The sequence below is a fragment of the Hetaerina americana genome, unplaced genomic scaffold (genome assembly GCF_022747635.1).
Source record: "Hetaerina americana unplaced genomic scaffold, ioHetAmer1.1.p SCAF_8, whole genome shotgun sequence".
NCBI classification, from domain to species: domain Eukaryota; kingdom Metazoa; phylum Arthropoda; class Insecta; order Odonata; family Calopterygidae; genus Hetaerina; species Hetaerina americana.
The window spans coordinates 68,937,016-68,962,492 of NW_027287427.1; the positions used below are offsets into that span (position 1 = coordinate 68,937,016).

The 25,477-nt window shown below is 34.1% G+C and overlaps 1 protein-coding gene across 3 annotated transcripts in view; it reads right to left on the reverse strand.

Annotated features, from left to right (window-relative positions):
• LOC139698067 (probable phosphorylase b kinase regulatory subunit alpha) overlaps nucleotides 1-25,362 on the reverse strand; it is a 66,344-nt gene extending 40,982 nt beyond the window's left edge. For 2 of the 3 annotated variants that reach the window (XM_071596950.1, XM_071596948.1), the window contains exons 1-12: nucleotides 25,109-25,362; nucleotides 24,854-25,012; nucleotides 24,386-24,602; nucleotides 22,302-22,384; nucleotides 22,016-22,207; nucleotides 21,500-21,688; nucleotides 21,211-21,363; nucleotides 18,890-19,066; nucleotides 17,489-17,626; nucleotides 15,034-15,109; nucleotides 13,131-13,240; nucleotides 162-312 (exon numbers count right to left, since the gene is read on the reverse strand). In XM_071596950.1, coding sequence (XP_071453051.1) covers nucleotides 162-312; nucleotides 13,131-13,240; nucleotides 15,034-15,109; nucleotides 17,489-17,626; nucleotides 18,890-19,066; nucleotides 21,211-21,363; nucleotides 21,500-21,688; nucleotides 22,016-22,207; nucleotides 22,302-22,384; nucleotides 24,386-24,602; nucleotides 24,854-25,012; nucleotides 25,109-25,186 — 1,723 coding nt within the window. In that variant the 5' untranslated portion in view covers nucleotides 25,187-25,362. Of the gene's footprint in view, nucleotides 1-161; nucleotides 313-8,932; nucleotides 9,081-13,130; nucleotides 13,241-15,033; nucleotides 15,110-17,488; nucleotides 17,627-18,889; nucleotides 19,067-21,210; nucleotides 21,364-21,499; nucleotides 21,689-22,015; nucleotides 22,208-22,301; nucleotides 22,385-24,385; nucleotides 24,603-24,853; nucleotides 25,013-25,108 lie in introns of all 3 variants that reach the window. The other variant, XM_071596949.1, reaches the window with a different exon arrangement.
• Between the last annotated feature and the right edge of the window lie 115 nt (nucleotides 25,363-25,477).

Here is a 25,477-nt window from a genome sequence, read left to right on the forward strand (position 1 = left end):
AAAATTATGCAATACATAAAAGAAATAGAACTGTTATTATTATGAACATAATTCCATTCTCACATGCAGGAATTAAACCCAGTCAGACATTAAGGATTCATCAAATAAAAAAATTTCAGCAAAAGCATTCTTGATGTGAAAAATCTTGATCCCAGTCTTACCTAGCATTTGATCTGAATGGATAGTGATGGTAACAGTTGGTCGCCCAAGCATTTGATGCCAGTTGATAGTAAGAAACGCCAGGTCATCCATGAAATTGTTTGCCAGAAGTTCCTCATCATTAACAGTGTAGTTACCCGTCATATCAAAACTCTAAAAGGATTTGAGGTTAGTAGGGAAAAAGGTAGCAGACATTTGTTCAGAACCCATTAAGGAATTTTGTCTTCCAAACAAACTCTTGACCAGAAAACATGCACTCACAGTGAAACCATTGTAGCAAACATTCAAGATAAAAATTTCGACTCACCCATCTCATTCTCATATTAACGTGGATTTAAAGCCCAAAACCCAAAAGATTCTCCTTTGCTTTAAAACAGGTTGTATATCCCATGAAAGTAAAAGCAAGCTGTATACTTATATATGTACGCTGCTTTAACATCACATCTATAATATACATAAATGTGCTAAAACCTTGGGTGTCAGATTTTTCAGACTGACAAGAACAGAAGAATACTGATGAAATAATCTTTTTAAAGCAAACCACTCTGTTCCTTATAAAAAATTGTTGTGCCAGTAAATGATAAATATGAAATCTAGTGTCTTTAAACACTCAACATTATTTGGTATCAGTTCTAAGAAGAAAAGTTAACAGTACGACAAGCATTTTTAATGATGATCCTCTACACCTCTTTGTGTCAGTCTGTCTGTATGTATATTTCTACTTTTCTTTTATACATGTTATAAGTATTTGATGAAACATTTTGTCAATATCCTTAAGGCTTGGGACAAAATGAATGATAGAGGTATTTATTAGCAATTGGATTGTTGAGACACTCTGATATCTAAGATTATATCACCACAAAATATTTTGCAGAAAATACATTATGAAGAAATGCAAGCCATACCAGAGACAGCTTTAAAGCCCACAGCCGTTATGAGTTAGGAAGTATGCTACCGATAGGGCTATTAGGGCCAGCCAATTCACACAATAATTTCTAATTGAATGAAAAACATAATCAGCATCATAGCTTCCATGACCCAGGTGAATTTGAACTCGTGAAGAAGATTCAACCAGGAGGTAAAAATATACTTTCAATATGCCAAAGAAGTGCAACTAATGCGTTGTAACAACTGAACTCAAAAGTTTACACCAACATATTAGAAGCTTACTGCAATGTATGGGGAATGTGCAGTAAACCATTATTATGTTGCTATGTAACGTGCACAGTTTGCTTGAGGAAAATTAAATATTTTCATTTAAAAAATTTTTAATTAAATTAAAAATGAAAGGAGTTAAAAGATCATGTATGAGCCACAAAAATGCAATTCAATGCAGTAAAAAATATTCACTCTCAGAAGATAAATTTTCCCTGAGACAAGTGAAGGAGTAATGTAATGTATACACATTTAAGTTCAAGAAGAGGGAAATCACTATTTCATCCACAATCTGTAGATCAGGGAACTAATGAAAATTGACCTAAGGAATCAAACTATATCCCTAGCAATATTATAAGCACCTCACTTTAAGCACATTGTTCTTTGATCATGCTATGGTTCAGATGTCAGTGAAAAATCATCGAACTGATAGCAAATTTAACTATGGAATGCCTATACACATGAATATTGGAATCATTTCAAGTTTAATCTATTCCACAGAACTTTTGTTTCTGTATTGAGTGAAGAGTAGCATTTTTATGTGACCAGTCAATATAGGTAAAGCAATGGACACTTAGCAATGTTCTTTACAAAATATAAACACACATTTTGCTTTAAGAAATTACAAGCCTGATTAAAAATCTGCCATAGGTTTCACTGTTACTGGACAAGAGTGACTTTATTTAATAATGGTGACATTATTAGAACAATCAAAAACAATCCTCACATTGTGACAAAAATATTTCAACTGTTAATTTGAACATAAATAACAGACATTTTTAAAAAGAAATAACATAAAAATGTTTCTTTTGATCCATTAATCAAAGCAAGGAGATATATGTAATACAAAGGTATACCATATTTTCAAAGGTGAACTTGAGAGTAAAAGAAAATTGGTATTTTTGTGAGGATCACAAACTAAAGGCAAATTTGCTTACACATTTTTTTGTTGTACAATGAAATGCAGCAAGATGAGATGGTGTTATTTTTAAAATATAAACATAGTAAACTGAATTGATGCAAAATATTCTGTGTTTTAATTAAGGTGACAGCTGATATTAGCATGTGTACTGAAAAAATAATGCACAAAAACGACATTTGTGATATTCAGAATTTTGCTGCTTGCTGTTGGATTTCTATCATGGAAAATACACCAAAAATTGGTGGATTATATCATTTAAAGTGCTTTTAAGCATGTTCCTTTTCATAATTTGACTTATAACAGCTATCAACTTAGCATTACTGAGTACAGTGTCCTAATCTGTATACAATTGGTAAATGTAAATTAACAAATTTGTTAAGTACATATAGTTCTTAAATTCATTTATGGCTAATTTCCAAGAATTTTAGACCAAATATTTCCTTAGTACAATTCACGTGTACCACATGGTAGATGTTAATATGTGTGACATTCATTGGAGGACAATTTTTGGACAATTATGTACCATAAAAATTTATTCAAAGCTTCTTACCTTCAAGAAATTTCTGGTGCATGGGTAAGAGTCACTGCATAATCCATTCATACATATTTTTAAATATTGGATCACAAATGAATAGTCAGCACTATAAAATTATTTAAGCCTTTAAAATTATTTTTATAAAAGCTGTTTTAATTCCCTTATCATTCATAAATTTTACAAACGCTAAATGCAAAACAGATCACAAGGTTATTTGCTTGAGAAATTATTTATACATTTTTATGGACTTAAAACTTTGAAGCATAAACAACTTTAAGTGAAAATATCAGTTAAAATTAAAAGCAGAATCATAGAGGTAAATATTAAAGGTTAAATTTAAATCAATCAAAATATTTTTGCCACAAAATGAGATCTCGTGTGATTACATGCCATTAATTACAAGAAGTGGGTTAGTGAGGTAGACATATCATGAATTTAATTTCATTTTGGCCACTACTCCATTTCCCTCAAATAACAGGTAAAATCAAACAAATATTAGATTAGACACCTTTGACTAAATTTCTCCCTTCTCCAGCGGATTTACTTATTACTGCGTACTGAGAATGAAGCCATTATAAAAAGCGATATGGTGAGTTGCAATATTTTAGTTTATGTCATTGAATTAAAATGGGTGGTGCTCCATCCAATTTTAATTTCATACCTTTGAACAGATTTGATTCGGAAAATTAAGTCTTAAGCAAATTGTCCCATTGCCAAGATTGAGGAGAAATTGCAGTGAAAAATTTGAAGCACATACATAAATTCAGAGCTAGCCCAAAGCAAAAGACCATAGAAACCTTCCTTCACCTTCTTTCAAAATTATATAACTATTTCAAAGCAGTCATTTTCATGTCTCAGGCATAGTTTTTATAATAAACTCTACAAAAACTATCCAACTCAATTTGCCCAAAGATTACGCTAGGTCTGAATACACCCATTATTCACTAAGCAAAAGATGACATTGAGTATTGATCAAATTTTATCATAGATAAAGAGTTCAGTGAAAAGAATTATTTATGTTCTTCAGTTCAGTCACAATAATTAGCTTCTCTCATGAAATTACATAAATTTCATAGTTATCAATGCTAATTTTTCAACTAATGAAATAGGAAACTTTTCTTTCTAGACCCTTCAGTTGAAAATTTGGAAACACATGTACACAGAAAAAATAAAATTGAAATAGCATAGTCAAAATGATTAGCATGCCAAAGTTCAAGGATTCTGTATTTAGCCTTCAGGGTACCCCATATGCTGTCAACTCTTAAGATTTCTATGCATGAACACTTAACTTGTCAGCATTTGCCATTTTTATTAATGTATACAATCTTTCTCGTAACCAACTTTTTAGTATTCCACGTTTTCTTTTAAACTCAAATTTTGAAAATTTTCATCAACAAAGGTACACTTCACATAATGATTAAAAATAAATTCCTGTAACTAGAACATGCATTTCCATACATCTTTTCACACATATCAGCATTATGATTTAATTTACTGAATTCAGCATAATGTATCCCTTCCTTTGACCATTTATAATTTTTTTAATAAGCAGGTGTGATATCAAAAAAATTATTTTCAGGCATATATACGCTTGGTCCCTACTCTTTGCTTTAAAGATGTTTTGAAGTCATCTTATCATTGATTCTTTAATCTGATCCATAATTCTTCATACTACCTTGATCAAAAAGTTCCCGGAATAACCACCGTGTGGCGCTCCCATCGTTCCGATTTGAGTTCTGTTTTTTTGTTAAATTGGTACATCTGTTGTTGATATTCCCTTTAAATCTTAGTGTCATAACTTGACATTTGCAAAAGTTACATAGCCAAGAGTACATCTATCTCTGTGTGTGTTGGCGATTTTTTACAATTTCAGAAATGGATTTAAATTTGCAACAACGAACTTGTATTAAATTTTGCGTAAAAAACGGATTTAGTGGCGCACGGACGTTGGAAATGTTGGAAAAGTGTTTCGGCAACGATTCTCTAAAAAAAACGGTCGTTTACCAGTGGCACGAGCGGTTCAGAAGTGGTCGTGAGTCAATCGAAGATGATGAACGCAGTGGCAGACCATCGACATCGAAAGTCGGTGAAAAAATTGATAAAGTAAAAGAAATGTTGGTCAATAACCGCAAATTAACCATCAGAGAAATAGCGGAGGACTTGAACATTGCCTATGGATCCGCCCAAGACATTGTGGTTAATGATTTGGGTTTCCGTCGTGTAGCAGCAAAGTACCTCAATTTCATGCAAAAAAGAGACCGTGTTGACGTCGCAAAAGACATGATTTGCGAGGCTGAATCCGATCCCACATTCATCAAAAGGATCATTACTGGAGACGAGACGTGGGTTTATGAGTACGACACGCAATCCAGACATCAGGCAAGTGAATGGCGTTCACCAAATGAGCCGAGACCAAAAAAACCACGTCGTTTTCAGTCAAAAAAGAAGGCAATGCTGACGGTTTTCATGGATTACAACGGTGTAGTGCATCATGAATTTTTGCCAGAAGGCCAGACAGTAAACAAAGAGTATTATTTGGGCGTTATGAGACGTTTGCGTGAAGCAATTCGCCGAAAGAGACCAGAAATGTGGGCAGAAAACTCGTGGATTTTGCACCATGATAACGCACCGTCGCACAGTGCTATCATTATTCGTAATTTTTTGACGAAAAATGCAACAAATACCATCCAACAGCCACCGAATTCACCTGATTTGGCTCCCTGTGACTTCTTTCTGTTCAATCGAGTTAAAAAACCATTACGGGGAACGCGTTTTAGCAGCCGAGAGGAAGTAATGGAAAAATCGCAGGAAGCACTGATGGACATACCGAAAACCGAATATAAAAAATGTTTCGAGGATTGGATCAAGCGCTGGCATAAGTGTGTTGCAGTCGATGGGGATTACTTTGAAGGGGACAATATAGATTTAGATGAATAAACTTGTATTTTTAATTTTCTGAATAAATTCCGGGAAATTTTTGATCAAGGTAGTATATTTAGAAAAGAGTTAAGAGAGCGCATACATTTTCGGAAACATCTCGCATACAGTATTTATTTCAGCAATAACGCCGCCGAATTTATATTACCAAAAAAACAGCATGCAATGCCTTTTTTCAGATTGATATAAATATTTACATTTCTAACATACATTATCAACCACGTTATTAAAATGGGTCAAAGGATAACAAAAAGAAATATGCTATGACTTGAAGTCACAAATGCAATACCATGCTATGCTTCCTCTGACTGTCATAGCCATCTATGTAAAAGGATTGCTAAAGCCTATCAACTATGGTTACAGAGGCAAGAAGCTTTTCTTAATCCCAAATTCTAACTGAAAAGAAACCAAACAATGCCAAGGATTGTAAGATAAATAATAAACATGTTATTAACTTTCACAGATTCCTCTGATAACAACACAGCACATTTCTCATCAGCCAAAATTATAAAGGCCAAACTTACAACATATATGCAGAAAATTAAGATTACTGGATGCGGTGCAAACCCCTAATGTTCTCTTTTGGTGGATAGGCCAGATCAAATTGAGTCCAGAACAAAATATGAACCATATGCTGATTAGATATTGTAAGTTGTGCAAAATAATCATTTGGTATAACTTCTAGTAACTATCTAGGTTTCAAGAATGTGGTAGCCTTGTGGGTAGAGTATTTGACAGCTGACTAGAGGAATGGTTTGATTGTTGATGACTCCCAAAATTCTCACCTTCACCCAAGCTGTGTTATTTTTCAGATGCCAGATATTCCTCAGAAACTACAGATATCATAAGGAAGGTAGCTGGCTCCTCTACCCCGATGCATGAATTTCACAAGAAATAACACTTGGTATGTACATGGTAAGCTTCACCCTCCTCTAACTTTATGGGTCAATTGGAAGAAGGGACCATAAGGTCTTAATTACGCCAAAATAAAGACCTCTACCTTTCTATCTATCTAACTTCAGGTTAATTATTTTGATTTTGAGGTACCTACTGAGTCTGTCCCAAAAATAAGTATCGCTAAGCTCATCATTTTTTTTACTAAAATGGCAATAGCCACAAAGAGTTTGTGCCTCAGGGACAGACAGTGAACAGGAAGTTTTCGTTGGAAGTCCTTGAAAGGTTGCAGAGAAGAGTGCAATGCTACAGGAAGGAGATCTTTCCTGGGACACAATATGCATTCTCCCACACCACCTTCCTTGTGACCAAGTACCCTGCCAAGCACATAGAGGCAACACTTCCCCAACAACCCTACAGCCCTGATTTGGCATCACCAAACTTATTTTCGCTCCCAAGAACAAAAATGAGCTTGAAAGGTGACCATTTTGGAATGTTAGATAACGTTGAAGAGGCAATGTTAAGATGCCCGAATAAGGTTCCCATCAACAACTTTCAGGAAGAGTAATAGAAGTGGCAGAGGTGCTAGCATCAGTGTGTCCATGCACAAGAAGACCATTTTGGAGAATTTTAGTGATTTGCACTTTGATCTGGAATGATTTTTCCCCTGAAGTTATTTTACTTACTTTTGGGACGGACCATGTATGCTGAATAGAACAGAATAAATGACTCCAATTAAATTTTAAATGTGTATTTACTTAAATCAATATTTTCTGTGATAGGCTCCACATGCTCGCCAGATATTCAATGTGTGCTCTACCTAATAGAATGAAATGGAGTAACACATTTATAATACCACTCTACCCCCAAACAAGTACCTGCAATAGGAAGACATACAAGCTTGGAAAATCTGCTTTATTCTACTTGACCTTCACATCCACAGAACTACCTGCATATGAAGCATTTATTTCATAAAATACTGCAACTGGAAACAAAAGCAACTAAATCACAGAAAGCACATGCAAACTAAATGTATACAAAAAATAAGTCAGAAGCATGCATTTTACTGTGAACCCACCAATGCATAAGAGAATTTAAGTTTAACCAGTGTACTTTCAAAAACTAATTTTACATGAATCTAGCTCATTTTTAAAGTAGCATTAACAAATTAATTGGCATTTTTCTGAAAATGATGTACTGATAAGAAGCATGCCCAATACATCGCATTTATTCAATATTTGCACTTGAGATAAATAATTATCATTGTTACTAGAAGATACTTTCAGAAACTACCTATTTAAAGTAAAACTCATCCCTCACTACTACAGCTGCAACTTGATAAGTATTTGGTTATGCAAGGTATGCTATGCAATATGGTATGTTCTTAAAGGAGCTAACCTCACTTATTTAATGATAACAAATGATAAACGAACAGAAAGGATATTGAACATTTTGCTTTTGAGTAACCTGTGGGAACACCCATAGGTTGCAGAGTGAAAGAGAGCAAACAGTAAGTGGGTAAACAGGGTGGGCAGTCATTATATGTTTGATTATCCCAGTTTTATCATAGATTTTCATTGGAAAATAAAAATCTGGGGTGTCAAAAAACTATCATTCTATTATTCAAGTCTTTCAAAAAGTTATTTTAATATCTTTTTTCAATGGATTCATTTCTGGTACCAAATTGGGTATATGTTATGAAGCAGAACCCCCAATATATTTTGTAGGTATGGGCAGTGCACATGATTTTCCACAGCCGATTATTTTGCAAAAACAAACAACTAAAGTCTTCCTAATTCCAGGTATTCCTACTCAGTCAAAATTAGGTGCAGATTTTTCCAAGTTTTCAAGACTTTCGTGGATCACTGGCCACCCTGATAAATTAATTACTTTAAAATTACAAATAAAAAATAATGCAACAATATTGGTTTCTTGGTTCTTGTAATGATTTGGGGATAGCTATATGCCATTTTTGCCAAGAAATAAACAAGGAGACAATCATTATACTTTGAATAACTATACACCTACTGTTTACATATCTTTACAGCTACTTTATTTTACTTGTTGATACTTTCTATGCATAGAGAAACAAAAACCCCCTAAAATAAAATTAAGGGCTTATTTTTTGCTGCATAACTTCACCACCATTAACATTATAGGTCATCAAAGGTAAAATTTTAGCATTCATCACCAAGACAGAACTGAGTGAGTCAGTAACATGATGACTATAAGTTAGTAAACTAACCACCATCAATATAAAAAAAACAAGAAATGGGAAATGATGTAGCCCTTTAGGATATGATATTAGTCAATTGTAATAAATATTATACCTAGATGAATGCTCTTCACTGCCATTACTACCAGGGGCCTTCCTAACATGTTCTGCCAGCTTGATTTCAGAAAATTAATCTCACTCTTGAATATGTCTATCATCAGCTCATAGTCAGAAGCAATGTAGAATCGTTGCAAGTCGGTTAACTAAAGAAAAAGATGGTATGATAATAACCAAGCAACTGCAAATTCAAAGCAAGCACAAATAATACAATAAGATGAAACAAAAATTCAAATACCCCTCTCCTGTTGAAAACAAGTAACCTTTTCAAATCAAAGCCAACTCTGAAGAGTAATAATCACCACTTCAAAGACTGACATTAAGTTTTTTTTTTAATAACATAATTTGACATTTGCCTAAGAGTGAAGACCAATAAAATATATACAAAATGCTTATACTATCCTTCTCAAGTGAAATGTACTCAGAAAATCCTTTGTACTAACTTCATTTTCATTACCCTCTCTTAGCACACACAATAATAAAACATTTTGTACCCTGCTTACATTTTATTCCCTTTTTAAGATTTTTCTTTGCGTTAAACTAATTCCTCATTAAAAACTAAAATTCTACATCTATATAAATCCATACAAGTTTGCACTTAACAAAAAAAATCCATCTTAAAAACACCAATTCTAGGAGCTAGGCTATTTGATATAATAAATAATGACCATCCATTGCAAAGCTCAAATTCTGTTAACATTGTTCTCATAACAAATAACATTATTTCAAAAAAACTAATTTTTTAAATGCTAAAGTATATTACTGCAAACATTTACACGCCTTATGAAATGAAACAGCATACCATTTAGTCTCATTTCCATATTCCTTTAGTATTTCGATATGAGAAAGTTCATAGTTTAGCTTAATCAAAGTAGATACTGTTCAACCATCTCCAGGAGGTTTCTGCGGTAAAGTGTGTGAAATTTTCATACAGTGGAGACAGAACTCTACAATGAACCAAGATTCATGCTTATTCGTCCTTCCAGCATACTTTTAATAGAATATTATACTTGGTTAATTGTTTATTACATAAATTTTCAAGCCCACTGACATTTTTTGCCACCTATAACATACATTTCTTTCAATGTAATTAATCTCATTTATTACATAGACAATCAGATTGCAAGCATCTATATTAATTAATAAGTTTGGGATACAATGGAACACTAAAGACTATTATTATTTATGAGCAAATATGAACAATATTTTTGAAAGTTTATATATTTAAAAGCTTTCAATGTGTGAAAATAAAGAAGCATGATCAGTGAAACTGACATTTATTACAATTAATACATGCTTATAGCCATCTCTTTGCATTTACAGGGGGGATTTGAAACATCACATGACTGCATCGGCTTTTTCAGGTGTGTCAAAGTGTGTACATAATTTATATGGTAGGTAGGAATGTATGTTTATGGCAGAAACCTGGTGAAGACCTATTACCACTATAAACAGCAATAACATCATGATGACTTTAATGGTCCATGAGCAGTTTTCATAAATTCTTCCTCAATTACCTAAGCTCAATTAATTACAAGGTTTTTAATGCACAATTTTATAGGAATGTACCATGTACATAACTTTATGGGCTAATTTGAGTGATAACTGTTGTTGACAGGCATGCATATATGTATGTATGTATAATCTACAACTGACCACATACAGTGCTTACAACAGGAGAGGATTGGCATATTCCCATTCAATTAAGAAAAAAGAAATACTTACAAAATAGTCTACAGTGTTAGTGATGCATACAAAATATCTTTAACGGACAATCTTTAATGCAACCATATAAGTTGGCAATTCATTCATATACAGCAGTGCTTCATAAATTATCATGTTACTAATGCAGCATTAACAGAAATTTCTTTTGAAATAGGTATGCTCAACTAATTGAGGATAAAAATGCATCTGAAAATTACTGCAATACGCTAGTAAAATTCTTGGAATAAGACAGGGTTGCAAACACAAACCAAACCTTACCAGTGGATAAGTCTTTTTTCCAAGTGTACACAATGCCAGTACAGAAAATATTACGATTTGGATACATAATCAATTCCTATTATTTTGGAATACGTTCTGGTCCTCAGCCTGAATCATTTAAAGTATACGAGTATACTACAGTCCTAGTGTCTTTCATAACATCATAATTGGTTGAGCAACAGAATCATGCTGGAAGAGAAAGACACTCATCGGGAAACTTTGCTATAAGAATTCACAGTAGTTTAATCGGTACAAAATTAATATACATTACTCTAAAATCTCACCTCTTAACCCTCTACCCCTGATGGGTTCTCATACTCCTTCCTCGTACAAACAAGGTATGTCCAATAAATACGCGAACTGAGGCTATAAAAACTTTATTTTGCAAAATTTAGTCTACATCGATTTTGTCCCCTTCCAAGTACTCTCCATTCATTACTATGCACTTATTCCATCTTCTTCCTCACTGTTTAAAGCACCCTTGGAAGTCCTAGGCAGTTTAGCTTCTTAGTTTTCTCTTTGTTTTTTGCTTTATTGTGCCCACATCTTCCCAGTGATGCCCCCATCACATTTTTGCAGTTTGGGAATAGGAAAAAGTCACAGGGGGCTAGATCTGGCAAATAAGAAGGATGATCAAAGATGGTGATCGAATTTTTGGCCAGAAACTGATGAACAATCAACGCTGAATGTGCGGGTGCATTGTCTCGGTGAAGGATCCATCCATTGCCTTGAGTCAAATTTGGTCGCACACGACGCACGCTATCTCTCAAACACTTGAGAATTGTAAGGTAGAACTCAGAATTTACCGTTGGTCCTTCAGGAAGAAATTCATGATAAAACAACAACTTCGACATAAAAAAAAACCAGGAGCATGATTTTGATTTTTGATCAGCTTTCTCCTGATAATTTGGTTTGATTTAATCCACTTGAAAATGGATGTTTTCTTCAGAGCATTATTGCCATAAACAGCTGTCAATATTACAGTAATTTCTAGATCGCTTTTACCGCACTTCAACAAAAACTTGATGCTGATTTGTTGCTTCGTGATTTCATCAATTTCCATTTTTGACAAACAGTAAAAACAAGGGCAACATTACTGGCACCATACGCACAGCTTGATGATCTGCCAATCATAGACGGCTCATTGGGTCTCAGGCAACTAGTGCCACTTGTAGGCAGAACCATAGTTTGTGTCATGGCCACCAGATTGCCCCAGTTTGCATGTTTATTGAATAGACCTCATATTTATTGGAAATCACCACATTTCCTGAGTTTAATTTTTTTTACAAAACACCCACCACTATTTGTGACCAACATCAAAATAATTATATGTTGGAAATGATGATAATATTCCTTGTAACCAATTATGTTCATTAGCAAAATGATTTTTAAATAACAACACTAATGCATAGATTTTGTCCTCTTATTCCACAAAGACATGGCCTCCACATTATGCTTTTGCCCAGTCTCTGCATCCTGTTACACTCGTCTCATTTAGAAAGCCACCTAGTTTCTCTCTTCATTGCATCTATCCAACTCTCCCTCAAAATTTCTTGCCTCTTCTAGAAACATATCTTCTGGGGTGATGGCTTGCGGATGCTACAAAACCAAACTAATGACATACTGAAATGAAACCATATGTTCTCATTTCATCCATGTTCACTTTTGATGCAGGCACATGATCTACTCATACAATAGGTTCTTAAAATCATTCCGCTCCTTTTAATGCCCTTCTATAACAGAGGATCCCCATAGCCAAATCCTTATAGAATCAGGTGTGTTTCAAATTCCCTCAGTCATTGTGGCACCTAAAAAACTAAATTACTACTACTGAGATATTGTGAGGTAGAGTTTGTATTTGCAAACCAGAAAAATGTACTCGTCACTCAATTAAAATTAAACATATTTATAAAAAATGATACAGCTGAAAATTAAAAGAAATATTACATTTTGAATGAATAAAATTTAGAATTTAATTAAAAACTGAAAAGTTCGGATACCACCACAAATGGTACATTTAAATATAAGTGCCAAAAAAAGGCTTAGAAAAAATGCATTTGAAACTTTCACATGAGGTGAAAAAATATTACCTTAAATATCAACAAGACTAATATTCAACTAAAATATGACCCTGAGCTTATTAACTAATCACAGATTACTGAACTTAACATTAAAACAAGCATTTATCCTAATTAAATAGAATGAATTCTTACTTGTGGAGTAAAGGCAAATATACGATCCTGTAGTGAATAGAGTTTACTGGTACTGAGGATACCCACATCCTTTGAACGTCGTCCAGTTAAGCCAAGTTTTTCATTGCGACCTGCAATGAAAAAGATAAAAAGTAAAATGCAACAATAAGTGATATGGTATTCTCACAAAACCAATTGCATTCCTTAAAATTGCTGCATCTCATTCACTGGCAATAATGGAGAAAAATAAACAGATAACTCAGTTTGATTTTTATGTAACTCTTAGAGTTAATTCCATTCTACAATTCTGTACAGCATCCTATTAATATGATGGATATGAAATTATAGCCATTTAATTCCCAATTATCTTTGGGCAGATTATTCATCTTTTACAAAATTCTCTGATAATTTTGTATCCCATTAAATTTTTTTCCCAAAAAAATGAGATGACCACACATGAGAAAACTGAATGCTCAATATCCTTTGTGACTGATTATGCATAGATCATGAGATACAAGAGATTCATCAGAATGCGAGTCTTTTTTAAAATATGTTGATACTAATAAATTTCTCAACTAATTGTCTAGAAAAGGGAATTCTAATGTCATTCAAGACTATAGCCACTTCATTTGCTGAAGGGCAAATTGCTACTTTTGGAAAAGTTCAGAGCTTAAAAAATAAAATTCAGTACTTTTATGCACTCATAAGTTATAACAGAAGAAGACTTCACATTAAACTCAAAAAAACACTCAGCACACTTAAAGATTAGCCACTAATCATTTTGAATGATGTAATTTCACTAAACCCACATAAAATCGTCAAACCTGATGTCAACAAAAGCCTGTGAAATCAAATACACAAAGACAAAATCATGAAGCATAAATCAGACAAATAATTTCTCACACAAATTATATATATGATTGTAGTGCTGTCAGTCACCATAAGTGGGACGTTTTAGTCCCATAGAGGGACAGAACCATTGGAATTTATACTTCCAGAAATATGAGGATTAAAATCAAAATATGGGAATTGAAGCAGAATTTTATTTTTTTCCTAGTTTCCGCTTTAATATGGATGACAGAAGTGAATAAATATTTCAATACTTGAGATGGACTCTTATGGGTTAAAAACTGAGATCACTATGCAAAAATCAATAAATTCCCCGAATATTCCAGGATTTTAAGAGAATATTTTGAGTTTACCAGGGCATTCCACATCCAACTAAATATGTTTTTGGGGAATTATTGTTCATGTGACTCAACTAGTGAGTGAATGATATATATTTCACTACATTGCACACAACAGAGATGGCCCCAAACCTTTCCTCTCTCTCTCATCCTATTAGGGGTTAGGTGGTAGAAGAGACTCCATTGTCTCAATCTCGTCCTAAAATAAAGACGAATATCTATCATTATCATCAATTACTCTTTACTTAACACAATATTTCTCTCAAGGTCCATCATATCTCGCCAAGTTTAATCTAATATATTTACTGAATAAGTGTATGATCCCTCTGCTCTAATTAATAACCTCTAATTGTAATTTTAAACTTTTTTTCCAGCTCTTAAAATTGGTTATCATCCCATCCCTAACATTGGCTTGGCATTACACTTAACAATGATTGTAATTCCTTGGATGATTTCAGTATGATCAGCCTCTAAATTGAACTGTCTTCATTAATACGCCAACCATATTAATTCTTACCTCTAGCCTATCCTATGACTCCATTGTCATTTTTATTGATTCTACATTAAAAAAACATTGGTGATACTGAACAACCCTCATTGACTCCCCTGAATATCACTGCCCATACCGGGTATCTATCAGATACCCACCGACCAATGACGACCTCATTCAGTTAAATGATCTAGCCCAATTATATTGAGGTATTTATTAAACTATAGATTATTTATATTCTATTTACCTAGGTATGTATATAAATGACTCAAAACACGTGCAGGCTGAACTTCAATTGGAGCAACTTCAGCAATAGTTTGAACCTGAAAATTAAGGAAAACTTAATAAAAGGACATTTTTAATGGAATGAAAATAATTAATTGAACCTATTTTTATCAGAACTTTCATACAATACTATTATAATTAGCATGTAACATTAATTGGTTCCAGACAACATTATATTGATGACTATATTTACTTCTTTTAAAATTAATATTCCACTCCAATTTTAAAAGTTATAAAAACCATACTTAAGCAGAAGTATCATTATTTTTTCTTTATAATTTTAGGACCCAGTCATCAAATTACTTTCTTTGTGAAAGCTTCTTGATCTACCATTCTTTAATAACATATAAATTACTTTGCCTGTTTCAGCCTAAAAGGCTTTTGAAGTATTTCAGATGAAATGTGAAGCAAAACACAATGAACTCCAGTCAACAGACTTTAAATATACATAATTATTTTATGGTCTCGACAGGTCTCTATATAAATCAATGCAATAAAAACCTCCAATTCATGCTTCTGAAAATTTTTGAAAAATTTCGCTCTCCCACGGAGATGATGAGTTGATATTTATAGTATTTTTTCCTTCATCATAAAGAAGTTTTTGTTTACATAATACACAGGTTCATTAAAATAAATATTTGCAAACCAATTGCCTAATAAGGTGAACATTTATCAATTTTTGAAATGATCATCATTATAGTCATCTGCCAGGATGATGATCTAGACTGCATAAAATATTTTAATTTTGTTTTTCCAGCATTATCAGATCCTTAAAATAACACCATGGCTATTGATTTATATCAGATACAAGTTATTTTATTTTAATATCGATTAATACCTAAAATAATTAGAAATAGAATAAAAACATTGTAAATCAATCTAAAGTCAACATTTAGTCAACAGTTAAAAAAATCAAGCCCCTGCCTCACTTTCTAGCGGTGGGTAGGGTACAAAAAAATCAACGAAAATTTTGCACCAAACATTTGAAAATATACATATTAAACTTACTAATGATGCATACCTGAAAGTTTACTCCATGAAAAGCAGGGAAAATAGAGTTTAAAACTATCCCCGGCAACCAATTTTATATTGACCTCAGAGTTTTCATATTATTTCAATGGTCCTTTAAAAATGCTAACATGAGGTTTCATGGAAAGTTTGAGCAGTGCTGATTTTTGGATTTAAAAAAAGTTACATTCCTTGAGTTTCCCTTTATCAATTACTTACTTCTATAGCTGACGCTAACATTTCTTACAATCTTTTTAGAGGAAAATAAATCAAAATGCTTAACATGAAGAATGTACCATCTCAGGGGAGAGAGAGATGACACACAAATATGAATGCATTTATTATGTGATTAAATAATGCCACAGTAAGGTTTGGAATCATTCACAAGACAAACCTGATAGAAAACTGATTAAGAACCCCTTTACATAACAATAGATTCACTTTGCTCTCTTTTGCTCTTATCCTTCCCTAACCCAAAACACTGGTATATGATATTCCACTGATGTTAGTTGGAGAGAACAGAAGGGGATCGAGATGGTGCGGGGGCTAACGTACTGGCTTCCCACCCTGAGGGCGCGGGTTCAAATCCCGGCGGTGTTGAATATTTTTCAGAGGTATCTCGATCCCTACTTGAGGTGCTTTGTGGAGGGCACTTTGAGTGAGTACGCCGTCCGTCGGATGGGACGTTAAACTGCGGACCCCTTGGCGCCTTTCGTAAAGAGCAGGCTAATGCCGACGCCGGGTTTCTCTCCACCCTTCATCCTTTCCTGTCCTTCCCCTATGGCGCAAATGACCTTAGCTGTCGGTCACCTCCCCTTAAAAAGTACTACTACGAGAACAGAATGGATGTCACACAAGCTTCACGATATGTCTCCAAGGGAGCAATTGGGAAGTCTAGTATGCCACGCAATTTCAATTACAAACTGATGGGTCAAGAGTTTTGTCTCACGGGGATCTATTAACTTCTCAAGCGATAACAAATTAGCATCGATCAGATCGGATATTTTTTAGAAAATTTATAACTGTATATGTTTGGACTGGCTAGTAATTTTTATGAATGCATATTTACAATGGACTGTAAAATTTGACTGATCATTAAAAAGAAATAATATCTGATACTTGGTACTTTAAAAAATCTGCAAGCAGCCCATTCCCAATTTTGATTGTCTTACATTCATAATTGATAATTTCCATGGTACACAATTAGACTGTGAAGACATATAACATTTATCATAAGCGGATAGGTATCTTAGATTTTGATACCACGATACATATTTCATCACAGAAAAATTTTATGGCATTTAATTTGAGCTTATAGCTATGATGTTACCCTTAAATGAATATTCCATAGAGATTTTCAGTACTATATGGATACATTTTAAAATTGATAAAATTAATTCCATTATTACATGAAAATCATGTTGCTGAAGCTTGTCTCTCACATACGTGTCCTCAGCTAAGATCACAACTTGGACAACAACATCTGGTTTCTTCTCTGAGCAGAGACGCCTGTTCAAAGGATCTAGTTCGCCAGCAGCTAAAAATCCCTGCAAATACAAAGATATGTCATCAGAGTTGTAGTAGCTCACATTCATTCATACATACATCATTTATTTCAAATGCAAAACAAGGTTTTACAGGTATAACAGTAACATTAGGAACTCTAACAGGTTCGAGGCTAGAATGTGCCGAATTAAAAAGGCGATGAAATTTATATTTGAATAATTTTAAATGATAAATTATTCAAAAATCATGGTACCCAGTGAAAGGGATGAAAAATGGGGCCATTCTGTATTGCTGCAGCTTAGGGTATGTTTCTGAAGAGATATAACATCCCCAGATATAACACAAGATAGTAGCCCCGAAGGCATAATTTCAGCCCACTACACAAGTACAGCACCATGAATAAGACTAATTCTAACATTTTTACCATCTCAAATTCAACTCCAATTTAGATAGTTTCATTCATATGCTTTATTACTTAGATGAAGCTGCCTATTCTCTCGGCTTGATTATTTTAATTGATTTTGTGATATGGTATGACATAAAAGGTAAATCAATGGTACCACCACCCTTTGGGACCCCCAGGAATTTTCTGACATTGCATCTGGCGGAAATAGAAAAACCTTTGGGGGTTTCACCAAACTTTAATGCAGTAAAACTGATTCAGTTAAGTGTTAAGGAAATGGTATTGGCAGGAATTTTGTGACTGATGATAATAAATGCACATCAAACTCCCTCATCTTTGTTTTCAGCAAAATAATGACTTTAAGGAACTACAAATAATCAACTTTTAGTTACTTTATTTGTGAAAGTTTTTGGGAGTGTAAAGAGAATGCATTTTAAGAACAACAAAATGATGGCAGATATATAAATGATTCACTAAAAGATGAGACTTACATTTAATATGTCTGCAAAATTATGGCCATCATAGCAGTAACTTTATACAAGTAAAATTATACAAGTAAACATCTGATTATCCATAATATTTAATTACCCATCAGTACCTTCCAATCAATTCACAAGCATAATGAATGCTCTTCTGTAAATCAAAAACTTAACAATTATCAATACCATAAAATGTTTCAAATCAAATCACTTATTTTGTCCAAGTATTTGTTGCCCAATGATAGGACATGTAAAAAAAAATTAAACAGCGGCATTATAGTTGCTGATATTCATCTATATAGTAGAACATATGTTTTAACAGATATTTGCAAAGATTTTTTAAACAATCGCATTTTATTGAGAATGAAAATTATTAAAATTAATATATATGCATAAAAAATAATTAAAATTAATTGCTTTACCTCTTGCAATAGCTTTCCAATTATATACAATGATTGTGCCCAAAGAAAAGGACATCGTCCAACCACATTCCTGTCCTGGCTTCCTGGTTCTGCTTTTTCAGCATTAGCCTTTGCAACTGGCACTGAATACAATTCTGGCACTAATCTCATTCCACCATCTTCCTGGCGTACCATAATCTGAAATTTAATTTTGGTTTAAAAAATAACAGCAGTTTCCCTACACACAGTGTGATATGAAGAATATATTTTGATAAGTGAAAGTGTTTGGCATCAATTGAGTGTCTTGAATGAAACAGTGTCTATGTAGGCAAACATTGCAGGCCACCAGACCACAAAGATCATTTTATAATAAAACTGGACCAGCAAATCAAACGTTTCTTATCCCAAAACAACAATCGTGACAATATAATAGGCTGAGATTTCAATGTCCCAGCTATTGATTTGAGCATACACGATATGTGCAGAAAAGATTATGAGGTCTAGTTACTTCTTTCCTGATTTTATATTTATTGGATGTGTAATGAAGCCAGATATTAACTTTCAAAATACCTACACTACATGTAAAATACAATACTGTGGAGTGAAAATACCAATAACTTCCATAAAATAAGCTATTAAACATGGTTTCTGAAAGTGATTTTTTAGGTGTGTTAACAATGATAAGACCATTAGTAAAGAGTAAAATGAGAGATAAATACATCGTAATAATTAGCAAATCTGAAAATTAATTTGTTTGTTTGCAAGGGAACACATCACACCAAGTCGATATGGAGTAGGGCTTTCAATGTTTTCCATAAAAAGGGTAAAAATTCTGGAAGGTTTTTGGCTAGGTCCGATTTCGATCTACTTTCTGGAAACTTTTAAGCTTGAAAAAAATTCATTTTTCACGCACTGATGCCAGCACATGTTTCACTCAGAATAAAAATTTCAATTCATGCTCTTCAATAGGTAGCGATATAATTACACAAATTCTTTCCCTAGCTATTTTATCATTTACAAAGGTACATTACAATTTATGCCGTAGCTGAGCAGACGCTTTGCACACTATAAGCAGCCGTTGCCAAATTTTATTGTCTCAAATCATTCCTTTGAAGGTTAACTTCAAAAGTGCATGATTTTTTTCCATTTACTGCAAAATCTCGATGGTCTCAAATTATATCTATAGGAGATAACTTTAAAAGTGCATCAGCCCATTTTTTCATATTCCATGTTTATTGCCTTGCAAAATCTATCTACAAGGTGTGATCAAAAAAAGACAGGACTGATTTTATAACTTGTTTATTTGGACCGATACAGCTTAATCGTACTTATTGCCCTCAAGGTACATGCCTTGGCTGACGACACACCTTTGCCAACGTTTCTTCCAGCTCTCAAACCCTGCCTGGTAAGCTGCCTTAGGGATCCTCTTCAGGTCCGCCGTACAATTAGTTTTAATGTCCACAATAGAGTTGAATCAGCGCCCTTTCAAGGTTGATTTTAACTTTGGAAACAAAAAGAAGGTTTGAAGAAACTCTGGGTCGGCATTGGCTCGATCCAGGAGTTCCTCGCAAACGTCCACACCTTTTTTTTCTCTGTTCATCAGTCAGCACCTGTGGGACGAATTTTGATGCGACGCACATCATGCTTAAAATATCTATCAAAATTGTCTGACAGGATCCAAAACTAATGTTCAATTCCTCGGCTATCTTCCTAACAGTTAAACAGCAATTTGCCCACACCAAATCATTCACCAAATTGACATGGTTGGGGTCCGTCGAAGTGGAAGGCCGTTTGCGAATCTTCATCTGTCGAGGTTCTGCCCAATTAAAACAACTGCACCACTCAAAACACTGGCATCGACCCATAGATTCATTAACAATGGCTCGTTGAATCATTCCAAATGCCTCCATTGCACTTTTGTCAATTTTGAAACAAAATTTCACGCACACACGCTGTTCCTCTAGCTCCTTCTTTGCTGCTGTTGTACGTGGCGATGAACAGGTTAAGACATGTACCGCTGCTGCTGCGCAACGACTCGATGTAAACAAACGCAACGCCTCTTGTTTTAGTCATTAGATGTGTCACTAGGTGGCGCACTGTGTCGTTTCGATCCGCTGAACTGTTTCAGCAGAATAAAATCAGTCCGGTCTTTTTTGATCACACCTTGTTACTACCCGGTGCCCACAATCCACCAAGATGGTGGGTGGCAGGAGGTGATTACACACCAGGCATGCAGCATCAAAGGTTAATTTTTTCTTATCTTTTAGTTACAATATATTTTGGTCAAATAAGAAAGAACTGCAACACAACCACTCAAATAGTGAGGCAAAATTTTCTCTCACCTCTTCCAGGCTTTCTGCATATTCTGCAACAGCTTCCTTATTGCCACTGAAGCAATAATCAAGAATGAGATAGCAAAAAAACAATGGCCATTCACATTCAATATTTTCAAACATTCGCAACTCCCAGGGTTCATAATAAAGGCGACTGGGATCCTATGAAAAATTGAAGAAAAAATTCTATAGTGGATATACAAACTCTTTCTGGTTAGAGTAAGAATTCACATCCATCACTTATGCACCAGGATTGATCAATGAAAAATTAGAGTGACCAAAAAGAAAATATATTTACCTCTTTTGGAGTTTTATACCCATCTCTCAAGAACCGCTTGCATCCATATCGACCTTGAAGTCTATCCACAATAGATGCTCTGGTTAATCGTATTAGTTCTGGATCATCAACAGCAAATGCTGGAAAGCTTATAACTGATAGTAAACCACTATCCAGTTCCTTGGAATTTGATTCTCGGGGAAGCATGGACTACCAAGAAACAAGAAAAAATTTCATTAGATTGGAAATAAATAATTACAAAATATCAAGAGATAAATACAGTGACAAAATTCTTTCCTCAATTTTTTCATCAGGTAAGTTTCATGCACAGAAATGGTATCTGCTACTGCTGTCTATAGCAACGATTCTATGATAAGAGACTTAAATTTGTTAGATGGCCTGAAAACATCAAATCTTAATTTAAGGCAAAGGATGGTTATATAGCTTTAGATAGACAACTTGTGAAAATGTTTTGGAGATTAGGGCATGGATGTTACAAGATGTTTTGCTAAACCAAAGATAAATAAGGGCAACAACCTCTAAAACTGCCTGGCATTTTTGTGCTTCATCAGCAAGAACATGTATAACGGATGATGGTCCACCACGTGCACCAAATAAATCAAGCTCATTCATAGCTTCCAAAGCAGCTTTTGCCATTCCAATTGAACTTGCATTGAGTTCTGGAAGTCCATGGTTTGTTTTGTCTCCACGTTCCCATATGCCATAATCCTAAAGGAAAATAAAATAGATATGAAATTAAACATAATAATAACACTGATTGGGTTACTTGCCAGTAAAGGACTTTGAAGAATATGTTACTTACAGGTATGCAGTATGCTGATTCAATATAAAAAACTAGATTTTGTACGAATGATACCTCATCCAGGCTGAAAATTATCTGAAGACCTAAAGATATATCAGAGTCAAAATTAATCAAATGAAATCAGTAAGTACAGTTTAATTACAAACATTATACACTATGAAACTAAATGTATCCCCGATTGACAAACTTGCGAAAAAATAGAGAATTAACAACACTCCAAAAATAAAGAAACAGTTAAGGCTGTAGATTTACAGGAATGACATATGAATGACCTGTATGAGCACAGACATATTCAAAAGGGGACATGAAAATTTTATTTAGCTAAAGTTGATGGAATACAATTTAATATGCACAACTTAAAGAGAATTCATTCTTTGTATTTTCATCGCATGCAATCATAACTTTAATGTTCTCAAAAGGCCAAATTAACTCATTTTGTTAACTTTTTAAGTATTCTAATAGGCCACATACAACAAAAATGTTTTTTTATGCAAAGTGGAAATGGAGTTTTGAGGTTTGTATGAATTAATAGGCATCTAAAAAAACAACTGCCAACTCCATGAACACAACTCTACAACCCTGACTTCAACAAAATAGACATTTTTGTGTCACTTTTGATATCTAAAATTTGGAGCACTTAAATTTCCATGAACACTGGCAATATTATTCTAACTGAAATCCTACAAAGATGTCACTGTCAGACTCCTTTGGAAGTTATTGGGCACATAATAAGAGTCAACTGGGGAATGACAATGCCTAATGTCTCATGCTAGTTTTAAAAGAAGAGGGCCATCAAAATGGAACAGTGACGGGAATATACGTACACTTAGCCTTAGTAAAAACTTTGTTTAGCCTACGACCAGGGATATTCAATATATTCTATTGTTTCAGGCTTCACTTCGTGGAAGTATTTAATATCCATTACTAAAAAGAAAGAAAGACTCGTACTTTTCCACAGATTTTATTATATGGTACTATGGTACCGTATAATAAAATCTGTGGAAAAGTACGAGTCTTTCTTTCTTTTTAGTAAGGGATATTCAATGTTTCAAGATTAAATGCTCATGCCCCTGATGGGGAAAATTCATGGTGTGTGATTACCACTTTTTAAAGAAGTTGTAAAAGGTGTACAAAGATTGCTCCAACTTTAAAAGACTATGTAATTGTAGAGCTTTGGGGATGGCAATTGCAAATAAAGGAATAATAATGTGAAACCAAAATCTACATTAAGGGTCATTGAATTATGGATTATTGTATCATCATTTTATCCAACATACTCTGTTAAATTTTCTGCAGCCATACGTGCAGATCTAGAAAAGATGCTGTGAACCAAATTGTTTATTAAAAATAGAGTTTGTGAATGATAAGCCTAATGTTTTTAGAGAAGAATAAAAACTTTTGACATGCATTTGTCCCAAAATCAATCTTGAAATCAACCTCATAAAAACATGTTCAATAAATGTCAATCGACTATTAAAAACTAGACGTATTTAAAATTAAATCATACATTCTTATCGGCAATTTTCACACACTTGTTAACACGAGACAACAACGTTAGTATATTCATATGTGGTGGATGCAAACATTGTAATATGGCTCCAGATATTATTATCTACTTCAAACACTAATGAAACCTGAATTAGAACATAGGATATCTTATTTTACTTAGCATCGTAAGAAAAAGGATTTCATTGAATCACACAGCCAAAAAGGCTATTTAAACCACCAATTTATCATTAGTAGAGTTCAGTTTAATGACATAATCATATGCATTATTTGCATGAAAGGCAACTGTTTAATATCAATTTTAAAGCATGTGCCTAATTTTCATGATGACCAGAATTAATCCATTTAGCTTGTTCAAGCAAATGGGGAAATCTCATGAGTAAGAGTGATGGACAAGTGTCAGAAACAAGCTATTTATAACAACACATTAGAAGTGACATCTGGTGAGGAGTTAGACTCCACTAATAGGCTATTATTAGTTTTCACAAAAACAAGACCGGAGAGATTAAAACGTCTGGGAAGAAACGGAAAAAACGAACTGGAATAAAAAATTTTAGACTTATGAAATTTTCACTTACCAGATGCTGTCATTTGGGCAAGAATAAGAAGGTATAACGATACTGCATCTAGCTGAAGGTGACCCCATTCCGCATCACCTACAACAGTCTGCCCAGTTATTGAGCTGAACTTTGCATGAATGGCATCGAGTGGATGCTGACTGACTTTAAAACGCTCAACTTTGTCGCGCTGCTGCATCATAGCCATGAGCAGTCCTCGCATAAGTTTCACACAACTCTAGGCAAAAAAATGTTTTGAGAAAAAATCAGTGGTATTCTTCAAACATGCAATCATTTGTAAAACTGAAACTTATTGACGTAACAACGGTATCATTAACAGTCCATGTGTCTCAGCAAACAAAAACATGTGACAACTTTCATCAAAACATAATTACCAAATATTGAGTTCAATATTAAATTTGAACAGAGAAAGTGGCAAAAAACAAAAAGCTTATTGTTTCGTTTTCAGTTGCCATACAATGTCATTACCTGCTCCAGTTCATACATCTTAGCCCTATCCTCGTCCATATCGGCAATCTTTTTGTACGCCATTGATAAACCCCATACGGCCAGGATGCAATAAACATTATCGCGCACCCAGGCATGATTATTTTCAGGACTTGCGGGGAAAAGCCCCGTTACTGGGTGCTAGAAAATGAATATCGTGAGACTCAGTGCCATGAGCAAATACAATGAAAGCACAGCAGTTATATCAGACCCTGTGGCGATCATGATAAAACAAACCTGGTGGCTCATAATTAGTCTATGAACTGTCCTTTGAAAATAATCCAGGCGAACGCCTGAATTACTTCTGCTTCTCATCTTCGCTAAAGTGTTATGCAATTCCACACCAGTACTTTCCAACTTTCACATTTACACTGATACTGCAGTAGAAGCTTTACAAGAAATTTGTGGATCCATTTTCTGTTTTCGACAAGGGCATACGCAGTAGTCAGAGGTTAAATTCCTCTCTTTGGCACCATTTTTCTTCGCATTCGCTTTTCGTAATTCATTCCCTTTAAAAAAACCCAACGCTCGGAATGCGTTTTAAAAAGTTTCTGAAGCGAGGGGCGCTTAAATAAGATGCTCAGTTAAAATGGTATTATTGCATGA